Source organism: Zosterops lateralis (assembly GCF_965231275.1).
Source record: "Zosterops lateralis genome assembly, chromosome: W".
NCBI classification, from domain to species: Eukaryota; Metazoa; Chordata; class Aves; order Passeriformes; family Zosteropidae; genus Zosterops; species Zosterops lateralis.
Window position 1 is genome coordinate 14,359,699 of NC_139801.1, and position 20,297 is coordinate 14,379,995.

Below are 20,297 nucleotides of genomic sequence, written 5' to 3' on the forward strand. Positions count from 1 at the left end.
CAGTATAAATTAACTTGTTAATGAATCAGAAACTTTCTCAACACCTACAAGACAGCATAAACCCAAAACCATAAAACACTCTTTTTTCCTTAGTATTATACTGAAATGTGCAGGTCCTTGCAATTGCTGATGCTACAGCAGAAGAAAGGGTTTTTTTCCCCTCAAATTAATGAGTTCAAGAATTCAAAACACATCTACAGTAGATGTAATACTAATATAGGTTTATTAACTTATATTTGGCATGCTATGACGTGCAAACTGTGATTTGAAAGTCTGGCCTTCAACCAATGTTAAATTCTGTGGATAAAAAGGCTGAAAAAGTTGCTTTATGAACCTTAACTGACTAACTATTTTAAAAAGTAAAAAAACCCAGAACAAACAAAAAGAAACTGTGAAGCTCGCAACAAATCATATTCAATATTGATAATAAAAGTAGAAGAATAATTTCTGGCTTAAACTTCTTCATCTACAAAACATTTTTCCTCTTCAGCAATAAAACCTGTAACTTATAACCATCAACTTCTGTATGAACAGCATAGATTGAGAATCTTGTCACTAATGTAGCACATAATATAGCTTGCAAACAACAGCAAGTGGAAAAAGGTACAATTACAAGTCCAGAAGATCATCATATCAAGAGGTAAATTAATGAAAAGCATGCACAAGTGTTCAAATCAACTTGACAATCTGACAGATTTCTATGAAAAAAATCTGTTTAAAAATGTCAAAACAGAATAGATTTTCTCCTAATCTAATAATACAGTTCATGAGTCCAAACCACAATAGACAGTTATAAGCATTCATCGATCATTGGGGATTATCCTGGTAATATCAGAGGGTAGAAGGAAATATCCAACAGCCTAAGTATTCAATTCAACAGGAAAGAAAAATCTGTAGAGATATGTTCATTTCTGAATGAAAAGAATAATTTAAGATATTTCTAATGACTAAAGCTTAATATGTCTACCAATGGATCTTATTTTCTTGCCATTTGAGCAACAAAGTAAAGCTTAGGTGTCATGTACACATTTTCATGTAGTTATTTGTTCTTATGTTACAGAACATTTATAAACAACACAGTCTGCCCTCAGTGATTGTACTATATAGTATACACTTTTCACAATGCCATCATTTATGTTAAGCTTCCTGAGTAACTGAAAAAAGCTTTTAGCACTCAATTGCCCACAGCTATTTTATTTTCTGCAGATGCCAATGCCTAGTTACTGTCTGATCCTGCAAAAAACTCAAAACAAATAGAAAAATTCAGGTCACCACTCAGGTATGTATCTTTTTAGAATATATTTCAATACTATTATATAACTTCTGGAGATAAGGAAAGAGAAAAAGATTCTTCTAAAATATTTCCCTATGAAGTCTAATGTACAATTGTCAAAATCACTGCAAATGGAGAATTACAACCCCTTAGCACATAGAAGTATAAATTATAATAAGCCATGAATATAAAGATTTGACATAATACATAGTAAAATATTCCAATTGACAAAAGTTATGGGAAGTATCAGCCTCATGAAGGAGTAAATGAATTTTGATTCTTTATCTGAATGCCTGTAAATTGCACGAGTTTTACCTTCAAAATAAATCTGTAATAGTCATAATAAAATACATAGAGTAGATATGGAGTCTTTTCAGGGAAACCAACTTGATATGACTACTCAACTTTAGATCTCATGCTGAGAACAATAAGTAGTTCAGAAAGAAAAGTATTGCATCCATAAGAAATGTAAAAGTTCACATTTTTAAAAAGACCCATAAGGCCCAAGATTTTCTTAATGTACTATAGAGAGCCCAAATGCACACACTGCTTTGTTAATTGCTGCCAACCTTGCATATTTGGAGACATTTTGATAAGGAGCATTAGCAGAAATGCAAATATGTATTCTCTAATGAAAGATATATGCAACTCCAGTAAAAAAAAGAAAACACAAAAATAACAACCTCCCCCTACACACACAACCAATACCAGTTCCATCACATAAAAACTAACCTTTTAGGCCTAACAGTTTAACTCTCAAAAGTCTCTATATGAGTGCTATAGATCAATTACCATTTTGCAATAGCAAATGCACATACATGCATACACACATATATATATTTTAAGGCCTCTTAAGATGTAATCCAACTCTCATTACATTATTTCATCTATATCCTCACCAGAAAATTTGTTCTACCATTTTAATTAACCACTTAAAATGATCACTAGGAAGATGGTGTGAGAAAGACATAAATTAACAAATGTGATACTTATAAATTGAGTATATTTGATTCAAAAATCTGAACAACAAAGAAAACTCATTCCCCATAATGCCAGTTTTGCACAGATCTTTTAAATGTTTAGGCTTTTAAATAGATACATGTCAATCCAACTGGTTTGGAATCTTTCACACACCTGTTTGAGTATTCTGGCTATAGAACCTTGATCCATTTTGCTAGTGACTGCATCTTTCCTGAGTCTTGCAGCTACAGTTCCAAGATAGTCAAGCGATGCAACTCTTAATGCCATTTCTGTAGATTTGTTACTGAACTGGTGAACCTAAGAAAAGCAGAATAAGCTGTTATAAAAATTATTTATTTCTGCAACTGAGATTCTCCTTACAAGACAGTTTGACCTTATTAAACAGTCCACCTAATTTCCATGCTGCCTAAAGTTATGTAATTTACTATTACATCACAGATATAGTCTACTTTACAATGTGTTTTTTTCCTTTACTGAGTCTTTTGCTTTACAAATACGCCTGTTATAAAATATATATTTTTAAAAAACTAAAATAAACCAGACATCTAGTAGAGCAGATATCCTTTGCAATATCATAGCACCATAATACATCTTCCTCATTATTCACACAAGTGCAAAGAAAGCTACATTTTGCCAGGAACACGACCATAAAATATTTTCCAAGTAAAAAGCCCACATTACTATATTAATTGCATTGTAATACTGAAGAACAACTCTCAAAAAAATTACTATGAAAATATTCACATTCTGTAAAATGTCACAATCTGTAAGTAAATGTACCACTTACTTTAAGACCAAACTTGTAAAAGACCAAAATACCTAATTGTTTTCAGGTTCTGTGCTAAAAGAATAGTCCAGAGAAGTATGGGCCTGGGAGAGCAAAGTCCCTCCCACTCTAAGTGAAGATCAGGCTCATGACCACCTGAGGAACCTGAATGTCCATAAGACCTTCCAGTGCCTGAAGGGGGCCTATAAGAAAGCTGGAGAGTGACTATTTACAAGGGGATGGAGTGATAGGATGAGGGGGAATGGCTTCCCACTGCCAGAGGGCAGGGTTAGATGAGATATTGGTAAGAAACTTTTCCCTATGAGGGTGGTGAGACCCTGGCACAGGTTGCCCAGAGAAGCTGTGGCTGCCCCATCCCTGGAAGTATTCAAGGCCAGGTTGGACAGGACTTGGAGCAACCTGGTCTAGTGAAAGGTGTCCCTGTCTGTCCACTGCAGGGGTGTGGAATGAGATGAGCTTTAAAGTCCCTTCCAACCCAAACCATTCTATGATTCTATGAATAATTACAGGTATTAGACTGACTTTATTCCCAATGAATATGAATGAAACTATTGGATAGCATCCAAAGGAGGGTGATGAAGATGGTGAAGGGTTATGGGGGGAAGCCATACAAGGAGTGGCTGAGGGCATTTGGTCTGTTCAGCCTGGAGAAGAGGAGACTGAGGTCAGACCTCATTGTGGTCTACAACTTCCTTGTGAGGGGCAGTGGATGGGCAGACACTGATCTCTTCTCTGGTGACCAGTGACAGGACCTGAGGGAACAGCTGGAGCTGTGTCAGGGACGGTTAGGTTGGATATCAGGAAAAGGTTCTTGCCCCAGAGGGTGATCAGGCACTGAACAGGCTCCTCAGGGCAGTGGTCACAGCCCCAGGGCTACCAGAGCTCTAGGAGTGTTTGGACAACACTCTCAGGCACAGGGTGAGACTGTTGAGGTGTTCTGTGCAGGGCCAGGAGTTGGACTCAATAATCCTTGTGGGTCCCTTCTAGCTCAGCATATTCTATGGTTCTATGAATATCTAAACTTATTAGATGCTATAGAACAGCATTTTTTAATGTGGAAAATGCCATGGAGTATTAGAAGAGGACATTCATGAGAAACTGTATACATATGACCTTTACGAAGTTCCATATCAATGATCTTCTGACCTAAATTTTATTTTCTATGCGGTATGTAATAGTGATACATGTAAGAATATCCTTACATGCTGTATGCATGTCAACAATCAGAAAACATTCCTGTGTTGTTTGAGCTGAAACAAACAAGTTTCATTGTAATAAGAAATAAATTAATATAATAGTTAAGAACAAGTATCCCTTACCAATAGCCTTCCTAATAAGCTAAGTAGCAACTCTGCAGCTGGCCATTCTGGTTTATTGACTGTGGAAAGAAGATCTTGAATAAAGTTCTCAAACAGTGGTCTGTAATCTTCTTCCCCTTGTTTACTGCCACATCTGTTTAAATCAAAATGCATGTTTGTAAGTGAATTTAAGAGCCATTTAAGCTTTTCTTCTGATGCAAAAAGAACTAATCCTATTTTTAGCCAGAAAAACAGTTTTATGCAATTCTAAAAAAAAATCCTAAATATTAGCAGAAAAATTGGCTTTTTCCATTTACAGACAAATAGTTTAAACAGTTATCACTCCAAGTTGCACTGCAAGTAAAGCAGTTAATCCAGGGTAGTAGAATTTTGTTCCTAAGGTTTTTTATTTATTCTTTTGAGTTAAATTCTGCATTAACTTGGATAAACAAAATACGTAAAATTCTAAAGCCCAAGCTAGAGTGGAGTATTTAGAAGGTGTTGTGTCCTTAAACCTGGTCTGACTTATATCACAGTGATAAGTCATCTCAGTATTATGTTCCAGAAAGGAACATCAGAATGTAAAAAATCAAAATATAACATACGTGATAGTGTTTCACCTATATGTGGCACCCCAAACTTTAATTATACCAGAAGTATGCCGAAAAATGGCGGGGTAGCTCATAAACAGCTTTTTGGCTTAACCACAGAAATTAACATGATAAAAATCTCAGGACGTTTTCTTACAAATCCTTTGCTTATTCAGGTATGAGGTTTTTTTCCCTGCTGAGCTAATGACATTCCTAACTTAATCTAAATGAAAATAATTGTAGGGTTTTTATATTTTGGTCATTTTGATGACTGAAATAATCTGGTTTCATCACTTAAATATTTTACTCAGCCTTCTCTTCCATGTTTCATATGAGTAAAAGATCTCTGATAAAAGGATCCTATATAAATTATCAGACATTCTTAAATGTGTTCTTAAACTCTGCAGACTGTGTTCCATAAAAAACTTTTTCCAGACAGGTAGCTCTCTCAGAGATCTATAAAATATATTGTTATAAGTAACTTTATTAGTAGCCATTTAGGATTGCAAAGTGGTTTGGTTTGTCTTAAGGTGTGACATTTTATTTGGAGTTGGTTTCATTATTGCACTAAAGAATGCAACAGTACTTACTTCTTAAGGAAAATAGAAAGGAAGTTTTGTGCTGTTCTCATAGCTGTTTCATACGAGTTAGTCATAAGCACATCTTGATCCACCTAAAAATAACAAGATGTATTTTTCTAATATTTTTGCATGCACAGAAATATAATTTCCAGACCAACATTTCTCATTCATCAAATAATTACAGCTGACATAAAATTAAAAAGCTTGATTACTAGTGCACCTTCATAAAATATTATACCTACAAAGTCATTCCTGTAGCAAAAAAAAAAAATAAATATGGCTCTTTAAAAAAGACTTACTTTTTTGTTTGATTCCTCCTCTGAATTTGAATCTTTTTCTGTTGATGGCAAATGCACCACACACTGAATAAGCTGCAGAACTAGTGCTGTTACCATCTGAATATACATAGGCTCTCCATCAGTGTCACTGCTGTTTAATCTGTTAATAAGACAGCATTAGGACTAAAACTAAACAACAAAAAAATCCAGATTTTTTTGTTCTAAATAACATCTTTCTAACATAATAATCAAAGCTAGGAATCTGTCTTATACACATTTATCTTGTCATTTGTTTCTCTTTTATGCAGTGAAAGATTTGGTCTAACAAAAATGGTAAGCATTATTCTCAGGCCAGAGAGATGAACTGAAACAGCTCACAGATGTGACATCAGAGTGTCTGTGAAGTCCAGCAGCAGAAAAACCTTCAGAAATATTTAATAAAACACATCCATGCAAAGGCACTTACTAATAGGCTTATTCTGTATAATGCCATATCAATTTCCAACACAACATTGAAAAAATAGACCAAGCTTTTAATAATAATGTATTACTTATATATTATTTAATGTATCTGAAATGTGCAGGAATTTTAAATGAGAAATTAGTGACCATGACCTGGACTGACTTCTACAAGAGTTACACCTATGGTAATCTCAGGTAGTGCAGCAGACTATAAATTTCAGCATGCAAGAGTGTCTTTTAAGTTGGTAATGACCGCCATGAATACACTCCACGTCACATTTCTCCCTTCCAAGTGATTTAACCTGATAAATAGTGTGGTGTTTACTACCCATATGTACATCAACACCATTTAATGCTGTCTTTAACAATATGAAAAGGTGACAATCTCTGACATCATTCTCCCTAAATTATCAAAATAATAACTGGACACAAAACAGATTGGAATTATTATCTTTATGAAGTTATCTCTACTTGTACAGAGAATATTTTCCTATAAAATTTTAGGCAAGCTGCACCCTTCATGACTATAACCACAGTAAGGAATGTCCTTCAACAAGTTAGAGCTAGGACTCTAGAGATAAACAGTACAGTCATTATGGCCTTGAGACAGTAATTTCCTTATAGTAAAGGTCCCAATTCAAAGAGGGTATCTACCATTTATGCTCCTATGCCTAACACCTTCCTATTTACTAGATCTCTGATGTTCTATAAACAAAACAATAGGAAATAATATGAATAAGCACTCATGTTAACATTAGAATTGCTGAATTCAACTTCAAGGTTTCAATTAATTTCTTTTCCTGGATATTTCCTGTTCATCCACACTGGATCAGACAACCTATTTCATTGACAACTTGTCTGTCTCCAGGGAAAAGATGTTTGGAAGCAAGGAACAAAATCAACACTAAAAACAAATGTTTTAGAATAATTTGCAGTGTCTTATAAATGCATATTATAAAGTTGACGTTTCACAAGTATTAAAATGAATGCTATATGTTTAATGTAGAAAGTTTTACTGTATTTTCTTTTTAACAGTCTTAGAAATGTGATGAATGCATGTTTTCTTTTTGAGTTGTAAAAACTTTATTTGTAAAACCAGTCAAACCAGTTAACCAAACTGAATCAAACCCTCACCAGAAGATAAGGGGAGGGAATCCTTTCTGCATTCCTGAATTGATAGATCAAGATTATGGTGAACCAAAAGCTGCAAAAAGGGATTCATTGATCACCTGGTATCAGAAGAATAAAACATGAAGAAGACTACCAGACTACCAGCCAACAAGAACTTTAAAATGTTAATTTGGTACAATGGGACAAGTTTTGGGAAAAGGGGGGGGCAAAAACCAAGGGAACACCTGAACTTGAAGGAATGTTCAAAAAATGCATATGTAAAAGGTTAATCCTTAAAAGCAAGGAACTTGAAGGAATAGGTGTGCTTTTTTTTCTATTAAGGCACCCCAGCTGGAAAAACTTATTGCTTTTCTATTTCCTAATTGTCTATTTTTTATTTTTTATTAAACTTATAAATTCTTCTAAAAAAGTGAACTTCGTTTTTAACAATTTGGGGCTTCTTTGCCGGGATATACCTTGTCTCTGAAACCCCAGGAAATCCAGAGCGAGGGGGGTGCCCCGCCTGGTTTTTGGCAGCCCAAGCCTTGCTTCTCCTGGTGGAAATTGGGGATTGCAGGTTAAACACCCAAAAAAGACAAGAAAGGGGATAGAAAAGCAAGAAGAAGAGAAGAAGAGAAGAATAGAAGAAGCCCCCTAAAACCGTGGTATTTTTCACTCCGTAAAAATCTTGTGCACAGAGACCCGGAAAAGAAAAGTGGTTTGTAAGTATTTTTCAGGGGAGCGGGATACTGGGGGGAGGGGGGGATAGTTTGTGAGAGGTATGTTTGAGATGCCAGCTGGGTAACCCCCAGACAGATGAGGCGAATGTGGAGTTTCCTAAGCTATGGTTCTGTCCTTTCACTAGAAAGGTGGCTAGTACAGAAACAAAGCAAAAGATAAAAGGAGTGAGAGAAAACCCCCTCCTGGTCTGGCTGGGACGGGGTCCCAGGGAAGGGATTGGACCCCTTAGAGGAAGGGAGAAAAGGTTTTCTTGGCACAAACCACTGGGAAAACGGGATAAAAGAGGGGATCCCCTAAATGTTGCCAGGTTGTGGGTCAAGTAACGACCCAAGAGCACCAGGACTTGCTGCCAGACTGAGGGTCAGATAAAGACCCAAGAGCATCTGGGGGTTTGGCCAAACATTTGAGATTTTACAGTATCCATGGGTGGATATTAACAAGTGACTTGAAAGGAAAAGGTACCTTATTTTTGTGTTGTCCTGTTGTGAAAGAGGGTGGGTGAGAAAGGCATACTGAAGAAATAAAATTGAGTAAGGGTGAATGAATGAATGTAAGAGTACCAATCTTTTAATGTTGTCTTAGTGTGAGTGGTAGTGTGTGTAGATAAGTGCGCTTGTTGTAGAGTTTTAACTTTGTTAGAAAAGTGAATTGTTGAAGTGTTAGAGAAAGAGGGATAAAAGATGTCTGAATGGCAAAGAGAATGGAACTGCAAGCCAAAATGGAATTCTGAAAAATCAGGCTCACAGAGAGAGGGGATTGGAGAGGAGTTGATGGAGAATTCAGGGGAGTTGTTTGTGACAAAGTTTGGAGTGGCAGAGGCACCGGAGACGGAGCAGGCCGGGGAAGAAGGGGAGGAGGGCTGGGTTCAGCCCCCGTCCACATCACTGTCTGTGTTGGCTGTGCAGCCACTGCGCCCGCTCATCTCCGCTGCACCGCCGCTGTTCACGGCTCCACCAGCACCTGACACAGCGCTTACCGAACCACCGTTTGTGCCTGCCGTGCCGCCCACCCTGGTCCAAGCAGTGCCAGGGTTCCCGCTTGTGCCTCTATTGGACTGCCTGTCCCCCACCCCTATACCGCTGCTACCCACAGTTAATACTGAAGCTTAAAATCCCACATCTAAAAAACTGTAAATGCTGCTGTCTACAAATTATCAACCTATGTCAGAATTTACCTGAAATTTCTCAAACTCCTCTTGCTGGTTGGTAGTCTTGCAAGGGAAGTGAAGATTTCTTCTAGTATTAACTGTCTATGTTTTTCATACCTGGAGAACACCTATTTAACAGTAACAGAATTGTTAAAAAACTATTTATTGTTACATAAAATATCACTTTTAAAATAGATTTTAAAAATTATATATAGAAACATACTCTTTACATGACATTTAAGTAAATTTTTTTTAATGCATACCTTGTTTTAAATGCATTGCTTTGATTTTTCAAAGCAAGCATTTCTTTATAAAATACATAAAACCTTTTTCAAACATAGCTTTTTTAAAATCTTCAAATAGCATAAATGTGTAATAGCTCAAAAATACCATCTGTTTTAAATTTTTCTGCCAATAGTACAATACACTGAAAGTCAAACAGTGTAAGGCTAAGCTATCAGACTCCAGTATAGAGCAAAAGTCTATGGTAACATACATTAAATGTGAACACATGTAAAGTTTTAGAGCACATTTGAGAAAACTAAGCTTTGATGTTTGCCTGACATGAAATATTAATTCCATTTATGGGGTCAGGATTGTAGTTTGCCTCTCCTTTTGTTCAGGCAGAATTACTTTTATAAATACTGGAGTACATAATCCTTACAAAGATGAAAAACTTTCACTTGAACAAACACATCTGTGTTGCACTGCAGTTTTCCTGAAAAAATATTTTGTCTGCCCCATGAATTTTTCACACAGCCACCTCTTCCGAGGAAAAGGACTTCTTCTATTATATAGTTATATATTATGTAGCACTATCCTACTAGTTATATGGCTTATACCATTTGCATAAACTCAAATCTTAACAAAGGAGATAAGAAAAACCACATTGTTAAGATTTCCTAAGACAAGAAAGAACAGATAAGAGGAAGGGATTTGTTTACACCTTAATCAGCATAACCAAAATTAGGTAAATTCCTTGGCTTAAGTAAGCTATTTCTTCTTATAGAGTACTCTGCAAATGGGATAAGCTCAGGTAGCTTTAATATTGTTCCTAGATTATGATACCAAACTGTAAAAACATGCAAGAATAAAATTAGTTCTAAGCTCCAATTCTCTACCAGCAAAAATACAGCCTATGTAAATGCCCTAATAACTCTCAGAAGAAAATGAAACTACTGCAAATTAAAAATTACTTACTGCAGTCACTAATTTGATGGCACATAGCTGTAGTTCACTGACATTTTCTACAAAGAAAGGTGTTATTCCCATAGATGATATCTATCAACAGAAAGAAGTTATTGTAAGTATATTCAACTATTAAACTGATATTTATGCATTTTCACAAGTAGATTATTCATTCATCAGGTAAGGTATTCAACAACATGCATTCATATGATTTACAAATAAAGGTATTAAAGGATATTTTAATACAATCAGATTCAACTTTTTTTAAGCGTACAATTAAAAGACATTTAAGATGTGAACATTACTACAGAACAGACTAGTCACTGCTGTTAATACTTCAAAAGTTTGTACTGGTTTCATATTTCATGTCATTGAGACAATTACACTTTACAGTGTCTCTGGAAAAAGAAAAAAATTCTCAGACAAAAATTTTTCTGATAAAACTTACTTGAAGAATAGTTGTATCAGTGAGAAGCTGTATCTCTAGCAACTCTGACAAACTGCTGACAATGTCACAAACTTTGTTATATAACATCACTATAACTCTTTGCTTGTGGGTGGAACACTTAGCACGTTTTGCTTTTGAACTTAAAACACCACCTAGAAAATAAAAAATGTCTTTAATTTTCTCAGTATTTCACATCAGATATTAGAAAGTTCATCTTCCTCAAAAAATGCCTCCAAAACAAGTCTATGACTACATCTTTGTAAATGAAATTTCTTACAAAAGAAAAACTATTGAGTAAAATTAGCTGGAAAGCAAGTATTTCATATTTTCATAATTGCTTTGAATTCTGGATCCAAGATTCTTAAAACCATTCTTGAATATCCACACCTCAAGATATGCATAGGACAACAAAGTGCAAAAAATTTAGCATACTAACCACCATGAGGATCCACTCTATACACAGGATCATATTGAGGATAGAGAGTGTTCTGCAAATGAAATTTTGTGTATTGAATAACTCTTTCTATTACATCTTCAATATATACAGCTTTAGGCATATTTGGTGATGTCATAATATTGATAGCAGTAAGACAAGCATCAGCAGATTTTGTCACTCTCTCCATAATAAGATCTCTCCATAATCTCTCCTCATCTTCAGTGTCATTGTTCTGTAACAGGTGATAGAAAACAAGATAGTGTGAACAATAAGTTAATTTTTTTCCTTACCAAGTAAAAGATAACATTATTTTAATATACTTACATACACACACATACAAAATGCAGTATTACCTTTATAATACAAAAATAGTTTGGTTTAGAAATCAACAAATGTTTGTTTTACTAGCAAAAGGTTTGTAACCCTAAGTTACAGGTCTTCAACATCTCACTGTGTTCTTCTGGTTAAACACAAAGAAACTTTCTGTGTATCACTGGGAAGCACTATGAAGGAAGACGGTCACATTCTCTACTTAAGAATGATGTACCTTAATCAAAATCAAAACTCATTCATCAAGTGTTTTCTTCAGTGGCCTATACATACCAGTTGCTGCTTTGATCAGTCTAATTTTTGCCACTAGAGAGAATTCTTACACAAAAAGACTGTTAAGTCACATAAAACTCATAAGAATATAACTTTCTCCAAAGACCAACTCATCTATATCAATGGGTTTAAAACATGTCTTATCAAATATGACCATATAAGAACTCAGTCATCCTTAGGGGTCCCTTCCAACTCGGCATATTCTGTGATTTAGATTTAGCACAGGGTATGGAATCTCTGTATTTTTGTGTTTGCACAAGTTATAAAACATACATGAGGTTAATAATGACCACACAGCACTACTGAAATATTGTAATAATGTTATTAATGTCAAAAACAGATGAAATTTTTAATAACTTCTCTGGTACAGAGAAAAATAATCTTTCTTGCCTATATAAAAGCACAGGCTGTTATATTTCTTCCACTGTGGAAGGAATGTTTTATAGACACATAGAAAAGTTAAAAAAAAATGCCCAATAGTGCAAGTTATACCAATTACCATGAATATTTCAGGATGAAACTATAATATTTAAAATTAGGTCCAAAGATAACTTAATTGCTCCAAATACATGTTTACTATAGTAAAACATACTCAAATAATATAAACAATAGAATTTTACTTCAAATCTTAACATTTCGCAATCTTTTAAGCACATACATATTAAATCAGGAATTCCTTTCACAAACACAAGCATTATTTGAAAATATCACTATATGACACTCAAGTGAAGAAAACTCTATTCTACACAGTGGTGTGAAAAGATGTAATTTGAAAACTTACATGATTAAGTAATGTGGAAAGCTTTGATCCATCTTGAATATTCTTCTCCAAAATATTCAAGACTTTTACTGTTTTATCTGTTGAGAGCTAAAATGAGAAAAAAACCCACATCAAACAACTGTAGGAACAAAGGCTTCCAAATTGTGGAAAAAAAGTCCAATCTAAGTATTGGATCTTGATTTGTCAGGTTTCTGACACAGCATGATTTAGAATGCTGATAATAGAATTAAACTAGTGAAAATTTGTTCTAAGACTGAAAACTTAATTTTCAACCAGAAAAATACATAGAAATGTATTTAAAATTGCATAACTGTAATTATTGTTGTATAGTTATATGCTTTTGCATTTGCTTCTAGAATCAGAAACTTAGCAAATCCTAGTATCAATCCCAAATTCTAGCTGACTATATAGATCTTTATTAAGACAAAATCCAAGTTCTATGGACAAGCAGAAATAAAGTTCCCTGATACTTAAGTTCTAATAAAAAGGAAACATATTCTCAATAACTGTGTTAATTTTAAAAAACTAGCATGTTGAAAAAAGTAACTCAAATTCACTTGCTGGTGTTCTACAGAATTATGTTTAAATAATCTGTAGAATATGCTAAACTCCAGTAGAATCAGTTTCATTCATCCAGATACTATTGGTGCTCACCTTTAGAAGCAACAAAATTCTGATTTTATGCATACATGTAAGTATGTATGTGAAAAAACAGAGGTTAAGGGTGAGAACTATCAGGAAACAGAAGCACTCAGGCTAATACCATGCTATAAAGGAAGGTAAAGAGAACAAAGAAGGAGCCATGAAGCACATCTAAATCTCAGACTAAAGAAAACCCTTCAGAGTGACTTGTATAAGTTGCTTCACAGACACTTCATAAACATAATAAATGGTCATGAGGAGGTAGAGTAAGAATTTAATACAAGACTGCTCAAAGCCAATAGTTCTAGGAAGATAAGGAAAGCAAGAATACTGTTTCTAGAGGTGTGACACCAACAGTTTGTGCCAACAGAAAGTTCCCTTGAACAGAAGTTGGGAAGAGTATGGCAAAGAAATCACAATATGCAGTCTACAAAAAATGAATCTTATTATCAGTTTGAGCATTAAATCTTTTAAGTTTGAAAGGACTCTTAGGAGAGAGGAAGGTAGTGGGCAACTCAGTGTGACACTGGATGGACATCAGATATTTACATTGCACTAATGGCATATATCAGCAAGGGTGGATTTTTTGACTTTGCCAGCAGGTTCTGTTTTACTGTGGTTGCTCAACAGTAGCTTTAAGGAGCAAATTATGTGCTTTTGTGAAAGTAGATTAATTATTAGATTTTACTGCTCAAGCATGTGTTACCTATTGGCATATAGTGCTCTGAGTCAGCCCTAACACAGAGGACCATTTAACAATAATGTCTTGGCTTCAGAGACAGCAACAGTTAAGATGTGGTAACTTTTTAAGCACTTCAGCAGAAGCACAACTGTTCACGGTATTTGTCACGGATACACCTGAAGAGGGTGGAATATTAGAGGGGGCACAAGTTTTTGTATGTTTAACAAAATTAAATATTCAAAAAGAGTTAAATCGATGAAGATGTACCTTGTCCATAATGCCCATTGCCTTGATTTTTGCAGATTCACTACCCAACTCACTAAGCTGATGCTTTCCCAGTAGCAGTTCTTGTGGAATCTCATCATCATCACCTTAAAAGAAATTAATTAAAAATTAACAATCACATTTCTAATAAGACTTCAAGGAAACCAGTATTTTACAGTCAATATGAAAAAGCCAACTGAAGAAAAAGAACTCATTTTCCAAATAGCTAGCATATCATAGTTCCATCTGATGAAGACTGATGATGACAACTTTTGGTGGTGTTAAAATGGCTACTTGTTAAATATGACTAAAAGTCATAGATTGTTAGGAAAGATGGGACAAGAAGAACTTATAAATATGAATGCATGGTAAGAAATACTGTAGATGTGAAACCTGTGAGTGAAATAGAAATGAAAGCCAGTTTCAAGATGTGAGCATGGCAGGCAGGAAGACGGTGATTAGCTGAAGACAAGAAAACAAAAACCAAAAATGTTGCCTTTCCACCTTAGCAAAGACATCCAGGAACAAGTGCATAAGAAAGAAGTCTATAGAGTTTAGAATATAAAATGACATGGTAATGTAGTAGTTCTTATAGGCTGCATGCAAAGTTTGTAGGTTTTGTATCTCACACCGGTTAGTCACTGCAAATTAGAATATTCAACACAAAAAGAGATATAATATATTGTAACAAGAAGATCGCTCTCTTCTCCTGGCTCTCCTACCCTCTTCTCTGGCCCTCTCACCCCTCTTCCCTTACCTCTCTTCTCTTAGCCCATCCCCTCTCCTCTCTCTCACCTCGCTTGCTCCTGTTTTCTCCCCACATTTTTCCCTGCTCCTACCCCGTTTTTACCCCTTAGCTCTCTTCTATCTCTCTCTCTCCCCATTCTCTCTTTAAGGCTTTGCTCCAGCCGAGGCTAGTAGCTGAAAGCAGGCCCTTTTTACCCATGACCCTTGTAATAATAAAGCCACATGTTTCTAGAACATCTCAGGTCTGCAAAGTTCCTTGTCCCTGCCATCCACAGAAAAATTTCTACAATAGATTAAAAATATTTTTAATCCAAGGTTGTAGACACCATAGCTGTAGTGATTTGCTTATTATGTTGCTCCCTTTGTTCTAGTTGTAAAAAATTAACAAATGATCTGCTATCCATTTCAAAATAAAGTCATGTTGGTCAACCTGAACTACTTCATCAGACACTTATGCTAAACTGGCTTAGTTTCTACTGAAATGGATAAGGAGCATAGTGATTCACTGCCCCATCCATAAGAGAATAAGCACTCTGTTGCTGAATTGAATAATCAATCTCTGTTGGGCCAAAGGCCACAACAGATGCAAAATTATGTGCCTCAGAAATTACCGGTGTATTTGGTGTGTATGTCTAGGTTTTGGTAGCGGGGGAACTACAGGGGTGGCTTCTGTGAGAAGCTGCTGGAAGCTTCCCCCATGACTAACAGAACCAATGTCAGCCAGCTCCAGGATGGACTTGCCAGTGGCCAAGGCTGGGTCAATCAGAGAGGGCAGTGATGCCTTGGGGATAACGTAGTTAAGAACAAATAAAAGTTATTGCGCAGATGTAATTGGGGCCAGAGGAGAGTGGGGTGAAAATATGTGAGAGGAACAACTCTGCAGACACTGAGGTCAGTGCAGAAGGAGGGATAGGAAGTGCTTCAGGTGCTGAAGCCGAGATTCCTCTGCAGCCCATGGTGGAAGACCATGGTGAGGCAGCTGTGCCCTTGCAGCCCAGGGAAGGCCACAGGGATGCAGAGGTGCACCTGCAGCCTATGTAGGAGCCCATGCTGGAGCAGGGGGATGCCTGAGAAGAGGCTGTGATCCCGTGAGATGCCTGTGCTAGAGCAGGGTCCTGGCAGGGACCTGTGGGGAGAGGAGCCCACACTGGAGCAGGTTTCCTGGTAGGACTTGTGCCTCTGTGAGGGACCCACAGTGGAGCAGGCTGTGCCTGAAACCAACCTCATGTAAGAGTGATCCATGTTGCAGCAGTTTGTGGAAAACTGTAGCCCTTGGGAAGGACTCATCTTGGAGAAGTTCATGGAGAACTGTCTCCCATGGGAGAGACCCCATGCTGGAGCAGGGGAAGGACTCCAACTCCTCTCCCTGAGAAGTGACAGGAACAATGGGCGATGGACTGACCATAAACCCCCTTCCTCTTTCCCTGTGCCACTGGGAGGGAGGAGGCAGAGCTGAGAAAGTGGGGGGAAGGTGTTTTTAAGGTCTTATTTTACTTCTCATTATTCTGCTCTGATTTTGTTAGCAGTAAATTCAATTAATACCTCTAATTTAAGCCTGTTTTGCCCATGACAGTATTTGATAAGTGATCTCTCTGGGTCCTTATCTCAACCCATGAACCCTTTGTTAAATTTTCTCTCCCCCGTCCAGCTGCGGAGGGGAGTGAGAGAGAGGCTTTGGTGGGTGCCTGGCATCCAGCCATCTTATCTTAGCATTCTTTATGAAGATGCGTTTGACAGAAGATACCCTAATGATGTCCCAAAGAGGTATCCTTTCCACTCCAAGAGACTATTATTTGTCTCATTGTGGTTTTTGTCTTTTGGATTCTGCAGGGAGGAATGAGGATATTTTTCCTGTAGTAGCAAACTAAATTGGAAAGGTAAAGGCCTCCAATAGAGATAGAAGCCATATAAATGCAGTATACTGCAGTGTGTTTCACAGGCTATTAAATCACAAAGAAAGAAGTTTGAAAAATACAGAGATGCAAATTCCTTTCTTGTGTTTTTAATTGGGGGAAGCATTTTGAAAATTTTTGCCATATTACCAAAAGCTGTAAAATCCATGTCTTCTAAATTTTCCAAAATATTCTCTATTGAAGCAGCAAATCTTTTGAAAGTAGAAGAATCCATCATTTCTGGTGAAAAAGAAATGTATATATAATTATTTTATATACAAACCAAAACATACAAACTATAGAAAATAAATATTTTTAAATTACCTTCAGGTGTTAGTTTAGGCTCATAAGCTTTCCTCTTCTTTTGCTTTTCTTTTTTCTTCATTTTTCTAGCTACTAATTAAGAGAATAAAGGATTGTTTACAGTTTTTATGTTTATATTCAATATTCCATGTAAAGATGTTAGTTTAACATGTTTAACATATCCTTTAAAAATGCACTAATATTATGGAAGAAATTATTTTTTTAAAACAATCAGTTACCCTCACTGAGGCTAGGAAGAGGAGAATAATCATCCATCTCAGAGTCATTGGGACTGCGATTACGATAACGGCCACTACCAGAAGTCCTCCTTCCTTCATGACAATAACCACTTCTCCTATGGTCACCAGAACTTCTTCTATCATGTTCTTCATACTCCCAAGCTTCATCTCTATCCTTTTTATGTCTTTTACGAGAAGCTAGAAATAAAATGCATTTTAATTATAAGGACAAAAATTTTCCTTTTAATAGCTCAAAATTATACATTTGCAAGTTAAACACTATCATATAGATGTTCTGTAAAACAAGCAAACACTCCAAAACTATCATATAAAAATCTGTTATGGCATTATTCCAACGATTTCTTTTGAACTACATGAAAAAGTACCTAAAAATGGGAATTATGAGCAAACATTTAAAAATAAAAATTTACAGGGCATTTGTCATTTTATACAAAGTCAGGAAAGTAGAACAAATCAAAATAAGTTGCATCCTTTTATAATAGAACACTAAGGTTGTCTAAATTCTGACTATTATTGAGTGTCCATGTTCCAATTCAGTGATTGCTTTGCTCATCTAACACAGTGAGTTCCAATGAGACTTAGTAACCTAGTTACTTAAAGATATTCTGTTTTGCCAAGACAACTAAAATTTTGTCTTGATATGCATTGCAGGAGATTTAGTGTAAAGGAGAAAGCTGTAGTCACAATCCTGGGCCAGGCAGCAAGTATATACCACAGAAGGTTATTAAAATCAGTTTTCAGTCAGGATCAAAAAGCCTTGCACAAGTGAATGTTGAAAAACTGGGATAAATGTTCTATACAAAAACAGAAACTTGGTGGAAATAAAGTGTGCATGTAGAGGAGAATGGAGATTACTTTGTTTTCAAATATAGTCCTGCAGGGCAAAGAGTGCTAAGATGTAATAGAAAAAAGATATGGAGAAATGAGGTAATTTAATCCATGAAATCAGCCAACTCTTCATTAGCTAAGGTAACAGGAAAGCAAAGAAATGTCTTATGCAGACTTTGCTATGAAGATCAAAATGGTTCCAAAACATTAAATTCTAGACTTGAAGGGTTTATTATTCATGTGAACTTGCATATAACAGCCCTGACATCTCTGCATCTCTACCAAAGCTTCCTGAAGTTTAGAGAGGTATGAATGTATAGTGTTGTTTCTGAGCAAAATGGCTCCAAGCATTCAGATAGAACTGGAACAGAATTGACAAATTCTTTCCACAACCCCAGTTTATTGAGAAGAATAGGAAACATACCAGGATATAGTCAATAGTCAGCCCAGGCTCAGAACTAATGAAACCAATATTGAGTGAGAGGTGATACTAATGCTCTGCACTGCACCCTAGAGGGCTTCCACTTTTGAAAAGTTCTGCATAGAGGTGGTTCAAGTGTTAAAGGTAATAACTTAGTTCATGTTTTTGAGCTGTTCTGATTATGGATCAGACTTGCTTCTGGAGGCAGTACAATCATGTTCACAAGGCCTGAGCTACTAACACTCAATTCTAAAACGTTTGAGAGTTAACAGCAACTGAAAAAACAAAGAGGTCTCTGGGATAACTGAAGTGAGCATATTAGAGAGGAAAAGTAGGGGGTTTGTGGGAAAAGACTTTACACATATCAACTGATTCTTTTCCCCCATGAGGCAGTATTTTGTGGAGGTAGATTAAATCTGTCTCCACAGTTTAAAAATCATCATTATCAATTTATGCTCTGTAGGACAAATTCTGACTCCAGCTATATCTCCATGAGAAAAGTAACTTCCAATATTGCTTTCCAGCAGAAATTTAAACTGATCAGTTTATCAGTGCTGCACAACAAAATAGAATGTGTTACAGTTGTGCTGGCTCTGCAAGGCAAATAACGAATATGGGAACAGCTATTCACAATCAGTTATTGCTCTAAAGTTTATTTTGAAGCAGATAAAAATTACTAAAATGTAAGTACTAATAATACTTCAAGAATTGCTATTAATTTTATACATAGACTTTTCAGAATATAAACATCCAATTTCCTTCTAAATTCTGCCATTTATTCAATAACAGTTATCACTCATTGACTGAGATTTAATCAATTTTTAATTCTCATAATTTAACGAAATGCCCTTTCTTCATGAGATACTCCAAGAAATGTATCTTCTATAACAATAACTATTTCATATTTTTAAAGTTCAATTTTGGACAACCAAAAGAATTCTGAAATACGTATTTGTAACACTACAAATCTATTCAGTGTACTTGTCACAGATCTTTCATTCTCTTGATCATTTTGTCTTGTTTTACATGAATTCAGTTTTACAGTATCCTGTGAGGAAATATTATAATTTATTTTTAACCCAGATGTCCTCAATGAATTGTTTAGAAAGATGACCAGATTTCTTGAGTGGATGTAATGAACCTAGAATTCCTTAAAGCATATAATTACTGTGAAAGTTTTCCATAATTTACTTTACTGCACATATAAGAATTTCAACAGCCAGTAGGGCTTATATGTACTACTTACATTCAAAAGCTTCTTCACTGTCATTGTCTTCATCAGAACTGATTTCAGCATATTTTGGTTTCTCATTAACTGTGCTACGTTTGCGCTTGTTCATTTTCACACGTTCACAAAGTGGCATGGTGGATTCAATTTCTGCCAGGAGATCAGGAGGTAATTCCTTTAACACTGACTGATCGATGCTACCTATTAGTGAAGAGTAAGAAGAACAAATGTGAACCTGAAAATAATAAAGGCTCAACACTACAGTCCTTTCTTAGGAACTGCTTAAAGTATATCCACTAATAAATATTAGCGCAATGCGATATACT

At 35.8% G+C, this 20,297-nt stretch overlaps 1 protein-coding gene across 5 annotated transcripts in view; it reads right to left on the minus strand.

Moving 5' to 3' along the window:
- Positions 1 to 20,297, minus strand: part of LOC310922087 (nipped-B-like protein) — a 153,743-nt gene that overhangs the window by 30,222 nt on the left and 103,224 nt on the right. For all 5 annotated transcript variants that reach the window (XM_083882405.1, XM_083882403.1, XM_083882407.1 and 2 more), the window contains 14 exons: positions 19,990 to 20,172; positions 17,474 to 17,671; positions 17,256 to 17,327; positions 17,082 to 17,171; positions 14,296 to 14,399; positions 12,705 to 12,791; positions 11,321 to 11,552; positions 10,885 to 11,036; positions 10,449 to 10,529; positions 9,276 to 9,376; positions 5,810 to 5,948; positions 5,520 to 5,602; positions 4,361 to 4,493; positions 2,408 to 2,551 (listed from right to left, as the gene is read on the minus strand). In XM_083882405.1, the coding sequence (XP_083738531.1) occupies positions 2,408 to 2,551; positions 4,361 to 4,493; positions 5,520 to 5,602; positions 5,810 to 5,948; positions 9,276 to 9,376; positions 10,449 to 10,529; positions 10,885 to 11,036; positions 11,321 to 11,552; positions 12,705 to 12,791; positions 14,296 to 14,399; positions 17,082 to 17,171; positions 17,256 to 17,327; positions 17,474 to 17,671; positions 19,990 to 20,172 (1,799 nt within the window). The remainder of the gene's footprint in view (positions 1 to 2,407; positions 2,552 to 4,360; positions 4,494 to 5,519; positions 5,603 to 5,809; positions 5,949 to 9,275; positions 9,377 to 10,448; positions 10,530 to 10,884; positions 11,037 to 11,320; positions 11,553 to 12,704; positions 12,792 to 14,295; positions 14,400 to 17,081; positions 17,172 to 17,255; positions 17,328 to 17,473; positions 17,672 to 19,989; positions 20,173 to 20,297) is intronic.